Raw genomic sequence first — 9,470 nt, 5'->3', positions numbered from 1 at the left:
ATCAACAAAAAATCATAGTTACAATGAACCCAGTACACATGACAATAAATTAAGATGTTCTTTTTTTCATCTGTGCATAGAAATGTACTGAAACTCAGAAAAGGTAAGGGGCCATCCTCCATTCCAGTGACTATGTGCTGAAGAAGATATAATCCAACAAGAATGGCAGCATAATTATAGATTTGGACTGGAGTAGCTATATTATCAACTTATTTTACTGTGATTCAGTTTAAAACCAACCATATATTTCTTGGTCAACCAAATGGCTGTTTTTCACTTTTTCAATAAGGTTTTATATTCATTTCCTCTTGCCTATTTAAGGATGCTGTGTCTACAAAACAAGTTACAGGCCACAAATCTCCCCACCATGCCATGGTCTAGAGTGGTTTTAGATCAAGTGCTATTTCCTAGTTAAGTTTGGTTTGCTGTCACAAGGATGGGTGAGGTAATATTGCTGTGACAGGGGAGAGGGTGGTGTTTATGTGTTTTTACCGTTCGGGCGGTTATGTAGAGTAGACTGGGATGAGACGACTGAATAGTAAGGGAACTGGGAAGAAATGGTTGTATCATATTGCAAAGGAATTATTCAGGTATTCGACTGGAAGGACCCCAAAAATGTCTGGTAAGCAGTCCTCGGTCGGGATCTGAATCTGGTAGTTGCAATAACGCAGTTTTTACTTTTCGGAAATGACTGCAGAAGATCAAACATTAATGTAGACTCTTCCTCTTGGCAAGAGAAGCAAGTCGTAAAAGAAAGAGATAAGCTAATTATGGCAGTCGTTCAATGCCCCTCGTCACCCAGTCAAGGCACTGGGGGGGGGGGGGGGGGGGGGGAAGGGACGATAGTTGATTAGAGCTATGACACTTTCGACGATACTTGTACGCCATCAAAGTTTTTATTTCTTTGGGACACTTTAATTTTAATAGTTACATTTAGAGCATATGGTACTGTGCCGTTATTTTTCCTCCACACGCACCTTACGCTTGGGACCACACCCACATATGTTTATGTTTTGTGTAATATCTCCATCCCGCGTACCATCGCTCGTATACGTTAGATCTAGTACCGTGCTTATCGGTTATAACCACAGCTTTTGATAATTTGTTTTGAAAATAAGTATCTGCGAACAGGTAAGCGAAGTGTTATTATTTATGTAAGTAAAACAAAAAGTAAATGGCATGCTGATTCGTTTGGGGAGCTGTTATTGGTTTATCAACATTGATTATATCTGCTAAAAATTGTCTTTTTAATTGATCTTAGGATACAGTTGCATTGATAAATCACTGCAATGAAAAGCATACGAAACTATACAGTTTTTCATAATTTAAAAAGTACGTAAGGTTATGTGTTTTTTTAAAGTTTCGTGTTATTAGTCATTTGTAAATAATTCCGGCATATGGATTCATAAATTCGTAAATCACCTGTTTCCACCTGTTGAATATAAATTCGATTAGGTATAAACAACTTTTGGCTGTGTGAAATCAGTACACATGAAGCAAAACGCCATAATATTGAAATGGTAATAACAGCATTCTGTTCCTTAACAATTAAGTTAGGTTTATTTTTGCCCAGTTTTCTTACTGTCTCCATTTTGTGTCTTTGGGCTAATTAAATTGTCTGTAACATAATTGAACATGTAGTATTAGGGCTTTCTTTTATTTTTCCACGTATCCGTGACTACACAGACTATACCAAAAGTGTAACTTAATCGCATCACTTCCAATTTGTAAACCTAGTAATAATTAGAATCCCATCTGGACTCTTGGCAAATTTTTTTCAACAGTTGACAATAAATCCGTAAAACGGTTATGAGTAATTAATTTAAATAGGGATACATTTTTCTATTATCATGCCTCCATACACTTACTCCAGTTAGGTGTATTATTTATATTTTTGATTATTAAGTGAATCCATTTGTACAGTTTTTTACATTAGCAATTTTTATTTGTTTAACTAAGTCATCAGTCACAAGTTTTGGCATTCAAAATGCCAAGTGTAGGTTATCAAACAAAAAACTTGTGTGTCTTATAGAAGTTAACATAGGGTATGAAATTAAAATTTTCCTACTATGTGTATCTTCACCAAAATGTAGTTTATCTTGTAAAGGCACGGCATATTCTTTGTTACATGGATGCCTTCTATTTTAGGGAGTTTCTGTACATATTTTTTTATGTTCAGAATGCAAAATTATTTCAAAATGCTGTATTTTTATTTATGATATATAATTTTTGAGTTTGGATATATGAAAATTGAAAATGTTGATAATTTCATGTTAGCAGCAGTCTACAATAACAAGTCAAGATGGGTGCTGGCATGGGTTCCAATCCACTGTGGTTCATCATATGGTTGTTGATACTTATATTTATCTCATTTGAAGTGGCTGGGTTTTGTGCATTCTTCTACATCTTAATTTTACCCATCACAGTGTGCATACCAGATATTTCGGTACGTTTCTGAAATGCATGAAACTATAATTTTGTCCTTTGTACTGGAATCTCTTTCACTGAAGTTGAAGCAACCATAGCAGGGAGTTGATCTCACTCAATGTAATGCTGATGTTTTCTGTGTAGAATAGGATAGAATGGAATGTATTTATTTTTCAAAGATCATTCAAAGGATGAAGCCAAGAATATAGAACATATCATAAAGTGAATACACTACTTAATACAGATATTAATATATGTCACATAAATATTTTCTTTGCATTAAGTAGGAATTTTTAACTGAAATAAACTGTTAGACAGATTAATAATTAGAATTACAATTGGAATTTATTTGCATTCCATAGATCCTTTATAGAAGTAAGTCAAGAAAGTAGGAATTGTCATATATGCATAATACAAATGTAAATATAAGTACATCGTTAGTTGTTACAGTTATTTACAGGCATCTTATTTTGTAAGGATGCTAAGTAAGTATGTAAAAATTTATATAAATTCTCAGTACATACAAATTTTGATTGAAGTTTATCCTTATATATAGTGTAGGAGTGAGATAAGAGATAATATGTCAGTGCTGGCTTAATTACTTGTATGTCATGGAGTATTTAAACTTTTAGTATTGGATGCAAGAGTATTGAATTTCTTGATTCGTGCATAGTACATACCTTTCTGATAATTAGTGAGGTTAGCTTTGACATATTAACTAAGAGTAGAAGATAAGAAAAACCTTTTTTTTACCTCAGTTGCAAAAATGTAAAGATGGGATTTTATGTATAGAAGCAGATGTTTATTATTGCATGAATAAGGTAGTAATGATGGTTGACTGTGACTGAAACTACATGTGAGAGAAGTAGTAATATAGTGTGAACAGCAGTTTAAAATATTTACTAAATTTCAGATATGATTTTAAATTTCATTGTTAATTATTTTACAGGTAATTACAGACTTCTTGCTGAAAGGGGTACAGTTTCCATATTACTGTGCAAAAGGAATGATGGAAGGGCAAGCTCTCTTCTAAATGCACCACACACATCTAATGTTCAACAACATGGGTTTGGTTATGTACTGACTTTGAAAAGGGCAAGTTAAATGTCAGGATGAAGGCAAAAGACAAACACAAGAAGGTGACAAACACAAAAGGAAAGCATCTCCATAAAATGGTCATTATCTGATTTAATTTTTTATTATAGGAAGAGAAATGGTAAGAGGTTTTTGAAGATTTTTGAATTTAAATTGAAGGAAAATAAAATATGATTAAATGCAGCATCAGTATGCAGTTTACATAAGTTATCAGTAAAGTATCTAATTTGTTATAAATAGTTTATATAGAATAGTTTATACATTTATTAGCAATTGAAGTGACAATTAAAGGGGTTGGGGTTGAGTATATTTTCTTTGTCCTAACAATTTAAGGAAGACTTTTCTGCCACTCAAGTAAAAAGAATGTGGTCATTGAATGAAAGAAAAAGGCATGTAATTCTGCTCCATTTGTTATCAACTGTCTCTCAGTGGCAAATCATGGCTGTCTGAACATGTGGGACCAGGAGCAATAAAATGATATGCTCTACCCCAAATATCTATGTTTACAAGGAAGTAAATTTAGTGTTTACATGTGGCTTACAATTCACTTTTAATTCTTGATACTAATCATGTACAAGGTATGAAGGAGAGTGCAGAGAATGGTATTTGTGTTATGCGTATAGAATGCCTAAATTTAAATTGTCGTGATACAGTTAATGGTTAGCATACTGCCTGAACAGAAGCAACTTCAGTCTGATTCTGTAACTAGCAACAGTATTGCAACAAGGTGAAATGCAGTCAGATTTTTATAGCTGTTATGTTGTAATTTGTCCTATTTCATACATCTTCAGTTGTTAGTAGAATTCTGTGATGAAGTACTTAGTAAGTACTATATTCTATTTCTAATTTATGTTCTGTCTCGCACAAAATACTTTCTTTAAGGAGTCAATTGTTTAACATTATAATTTGTGACATAACATTATTGATTGTGCACTTTAGTTATGTACATCTTACATGATAAGACAAAGTTGTGATTTTCTTTTTTGGATTGAAATGACATACTTGTCTTCTCATGGAGAATCAAGTACATATGGTTTCTCCAGACTGACAAATTGTCTTCCTTTGAAAAGAATGTTATTACACATCTTCATAAATACTGAAGTGTACTGAAGTTTTATTATAGTAGCACAAAAGTTTATAAAGAAATGATATATTTTATTACAATTAAGAATTGTGATTTTTGATACCTGTGTAATTATAATATTCTATAACTCTGTTTTCAGAAACATCATATAACTAACTGATTTTTATATTTTCATTTAAGTGTTAAGATACTTGCAAAAGTAGTTGTCTAAGTAAATGTGTTTAATTCAGGGTAGTTCTGAATGATAACTCATTTCTTCAATGATGTCATGGGACCAATAGTTGAAATTATCTATTGAATGTGGAACTGTCTACTATATTTATGTCACTTCTTCACACACTATATTAGGAGTTTTGCTGAACTGGAAGACCCATGGTATTGCCAAATATAACATAATGAGACCCACATACTGAACTCTTGTGTTACCATTAATTGAGTAATTCATGTTCATTAGGTACTTTCAACTTAGGTCCCTCTGAGTCCTTTCCTGTGGAAAGGTATGTAATTTCATAGCAAAATACAGACTGCCAGGCACCACCATAGCCTTATTTGCTTTTCTTGTTACCATAATTGCCACTGTTAGAACTTTATTTTTTCTGTGTTACATAAGTGGCACACGTATAGTGAAACGTGGACAGTTGTTATTATTTTAGTAGATTATTGTAATATGTTCAGTGTAACAAATTAATTACTAAAACTGAACAGACCAATGAACATCTTTCCTAATGTCATCTTCACCATTAGAACCTAAAGTCTCATTTTTCCTGATGATAAAATATGCATGTTACATAATGAAAGATTAATTTATTCTAGCTTATTGATAAGAGAATATGAATTTATCTGAGAAGTATTCTGACAACATAAAACAGAAAAGAATTCAATTTGTCTTATCACATTTTTAGTACTTGTAGAACTTCTAAGTTCCATTTTGCCTAGAAAAGTATTTACACCTATGATGTCATTTTACTGATGATTCTTTTCCTTACAATTTGACATTCTTGCAGTTCAGAAATTTATGAAACTGCCTGTATATTATCTTTCACTGTGGATCAATTCATAGCAGTACTCAGTAAGTACAAATTAAACAGGCGTAACTTTGGTGGGAACAGCCTAGACTTCATGAAGTTTAAACATAAGAATTTAATTCAGGTACATGTTGTGTAACTGTATCTAATATTTGGTTGTAACAGTGCCTTAAAAGGTATGGATGCTACATCTGTTGCCTTATGTCTCCAAGATGTTGCTACTAAAGTTAACATTTACTATAAGGATTTAATGAGGTTTAACTGCAGGGGAGCCATGCTTTGGTAAATGTTTCAGTAGTAGTAGTGCAATATTTGCATTACACTACTCTGATATTAGCTGTAACAAACAATCTCATTTTTATTGTACAGTAAACAAAGTTATTGCAAAGTTTTACAGTCTTTGTCATACAGTTTATTTATTAATATATGTTTTTAACACTTATATAAAGAGGACTTGAGGAAGAAATGGGCTTACTCTGGAAACTGAGGTGCTGTATGTAGAAGTAAATGTGAGATTTTAAATTTTTGCACAAACAGTGTTTACATCAAATGAAGAATTGAACTGTAATCAATAAGAAACAGATAGTTTTTTGTTTATAATCTCTGAGAATGTTTCTAATTATTATAGTGCCTTAAGAAAATACATCTGTTGCCATTATGTCCCCAAGATGTTGCCAGTAAAATGAACATTTATTGGCAAGGTTGAGTAATTGTTTCTGAGGCATGGGCACCCATAGGTGGGATTGAATTTACTGCCATTGAGGTCTTTAGATATATGCTTGCCCAATTGTTACAGTTGAGTTAATGGAGACCAGTGGTAACATCAGACTAACTGTATTAAGAACTTCATAAAAAAAGTGATATATTGCCATGTGAATGATGCAGAAAGAAAATTAAAGTGTATTACTTTTTTTCCCTGGTCTAAACATTAAGTTTTTGAATGTCTCATGTATGAGACTTTGAGCAAGTGGATTTTGCTAAGTAGATTAAAAATGGGTTATAGGGCAGCTTGAGATCATTAGATTCTCAGGATGATATAATCAATTGCAGTTTACTTCTGCAATTTTCTATCATGAAATTCCAACTTGTCTTAACCCATATATCTCTTGGCACATTATTTTATGTAGAATGTTTCTGTCACTTATATAATGTTTTTGGAAGCCTTTTTATTTTCTGTTGTAGTTAGGTATATTGTTGTTAGTGTATGTTTCTTATATTCTGTTTGAGTATTGTCTCAAGACAAATTAGACTGACCACATCTGGTGTGGAGAAACACTTTTCAATTATATTACCTCAGTGAAAATGTCAGAAATAAATTTACAAATGTTGGTCTCATGTGGTGATTATAAAATATACATATTGAAAATTGCATTAAGCCTCAGAAACACCATATTTGACTATTTTTTTACAAAAATGTATTGATTAATTATTCAGTAAACATTAATTGCCTTTATTCAATATCATAATCTTTCCCTTCTTGCTGAATTTAGACACATGCTTTTTCTCTTCATACCAGAAATTTCAGGGAAGTCATCGAAGTTTGAACTTATCATAATCATTATCATCATATTTCTATACATGAAATATCTTCACAAGTGACCAATGTGACAGTATTCTCAATGGTTTTCCTCAGTGTCTCCCAATATTACCAAGCAGTCAGTGGCTTAGAAATAGGTCATAGTTGCCTCCTTCCAAGTGCTTAATGACTAAAAATATTCTCAGAATCAATGAATCTACACAAATGACGGCTCTGTTTAATAATGTCTTTTATCTTCATTTGATATAGTATGCATGCCAAATGTAAACGTATCAAATGGTAGAGGATTCCACTAATTTTGAATTTATCCTTTGGTTTTAACTGAATTGCACTTGTAGTAAAAAGTAGTTTTACAGGTTCTTGGAGATGAAATAAATTGAAACCAAAGATAAACTTTCCTTAATACAACACAGTGTCATTGTTACTTTATTAAAGTACAACAGAAGTGCCTTAGAACAATATATATAAGTATAATATATCTAGTCTACTGTGTTGATACCTGCTGTTAACTTTCTTCTGCTCTGTTACAGTCTGATGTCTGTGATAGAGGGTTTAATGGAGCATTTAATTACTGATGTCACATCCTTCTGTTATCCTTGTAAATTCACAGCACTAACAGGATCATTTTTGTGTGATTTATTTGTACAAAAACTAAAAATTCTGTGAAGTCTTCCCTGAGTCCACAAGAAAGGCAGAAATATACTATAAGCACTTTGTATACATTTTGCCCTAAATGTGATGCTAATGTGTATTTCTTGATGTGCAGGTACAGTACTAATAGGTATATACACCAAGAACAAATTATGTTTGAAGCCAGAGTGAACTTTGATGGTTGTGTTCCATGTATTCAATTTACCTGTATTGAATGCACACTTTTTTCCCTGCAGATATCTCATAAAAATTCCTGTATATTGTGTTCGTGCACATTCGCCATTTTGACACTACCTCTAAGTCACGTGCAAATATAATATGCAGTATGTAGGATTTGAGGTTTATACAGTGGTGAGTATGAAGATTTCCGTCTTCTGGGTTGTTGCGCCGTGTAGTCTGGTCGATGATAACCAACGTTTCAGAGGTCATACTGCCTCCGTCCTGATGACGGAAATCTTCATAATATGCATTACATTTTTCAGATACTAGAAGAAAAAAAGTTTATTTTATTCAGACAAATGCAATATAGAAAAGGTAGTTTGACATTTATTTTCTGATGTGTGGGGCATTGTCACCTTTATTAGGATTGTTTATCATTTCAGAGGGTTAAGATGATTGAAACTGTATACAACAGTTTGGTACCACTAACCAAGAAGACCATATTTCTGTTGCAAAAACATTCACCTAGTGACATTTAAGAATATGATAATTTTTTGTTCTAACCTAACCCAACTGAGAAGCAGATGAAATACATAAATATACTCTGTAAGTGAAGTACTGAATTGTAATACAAGTTGTTGATTCTGTTATAAATTCAAGGTATTTTTTCAAACCACCAGTGAAGTTTGTTACAAATGTAGATTTTAATATATTATCATCTACAGGACTTTCACATCTACATTTGATGTTATATTGAAATATTAATGTTTTATTTAACAGTAACATATATATTTATAATGCAATAAAATTTTTATTCATATCATAATGTCTTGTATATGACCTTTCTTTCTTTTCTTGTTATCATTTGATATATCTCTTTAAATTGTTTTATATCACAGGCATGCTGTCTACAGCAACAGTCTCTGGTCTACAACCAGGTTTCTGGTATTAAAATCAGACCTCCAGTCATGTTCATTGTAGACAGCAAACACATTTAACAAATGTAGCCTAGCAGCAATAAACCAGACTTCCTTTTGGAAGGTACCTAATTTGAATTTGTCAGGGCTCGTCCACTTACTGTTATAATGTTGGTTTGGCTGTTTGAAGGTGCTAGGTCATCATCAGTATTGCTGCTGCTGCTGTTATTGCTAATGTATTTATTTATTCTTCCCGTAGATCAAAACACCTGATATGTTACAATATTACATTTAAGGCATGTGAAATAACAATTGTAAGAAGATCACTTATTTACTTATCTATGAGATGGAATAAGACAATTAATTATAAGACTATTTACTAAATTATAGTCTTATGTGTGGCCTTGTATTTTTTTTTATGTGTATATATATATATATATATATATATATATATATATATATATATATATATATATATATATAATGGATATTAAGACAGGAAGTACTTGGAAGCAGCACAAATGAGTTTAAAGAACTTATGAAGAGTGGTAAGGATATAAAAAATGAGTAAGGAC

At 32.1% G+C, this 9,470-nt stretch overlaps 1 protein-coding gene and 1 long non-coding RNA gene across 5 annotated transcripts; one reads left to right on the top strand and one right to left on the bottom strand.

The window, feature by feature from the left end:
• The first annotated feature begins 460 nt into the window (after positions 1-460).
• LOC110831867 (uncharacterized) lies at positions 461-8,804 on the top strand. Of its 4 annotated transcripts, none has more exons than XM_087351849.1 (3): positions 461-622; positions 2,281-2,446; positions 3,377-8,804. In XM_087351849.1, exons 2-3 carry the CDS (start codon positions 2,303-2,305, stop codon positions 3,458-3,460), a joined length of 228 nt encoding a protein of 75 aa, XP_087207975.1. In that variant the 5' UTR covers positions 461-622; positions 2,281-2,302; the 3' UTR covers positions 3,461-8,804. The 4 variants fall into 4 exon arrangements, with proteins under 4 accessions (XP_087207975.1, XP_087207961.1, XP_087207950.1 ...); XM_087351835.1 differs by lacking the exon at positions 461-622 and adding an exon at positions 830-1,131; XM_087351824.1 differs by lacking the exon at positions 461-622 and adding an exon at positions 830-1,131 and having other exon boundaries at positions 2,278-2,446.
• Positions 7,558-9,304, bottom strand: LOC147875094 (uncharacterized). Its single transcript, XR_015535944.1, has 2 exons — positions 9,057-9,304; positions 7,558-8,304 (listed from the first exon to the last, which is right to left on the bottom strand). It is a non-coding gene; the product is annotated as an uncharacterized LOC147875094 (long non-coding RNA).
• Positions 9,305-9,470: the final 166 nt, after the last annotated feature.

Source organism: Zootermopsis nevadensis, unplaced genomic scaffold (genome assembly GCF_977971745.1).
Source record: "Zootermopsis nevadensis isolate Lab colony 2312 unplaced genomic scaffold, Znev_1.0 Znev_ptg000002l, whole genome shotgun sequence".
NCBI lineage: Eukaryota > Metazoa > Arthropoda > Insecta > Blattodea > Termopsidae > Zootermopsis > Zootermopsis nevadensis.
Note: the sequence above shows the minus strand (reverse complement) of the source record. Positions and strands in the feature narration are given on the sequence as shown.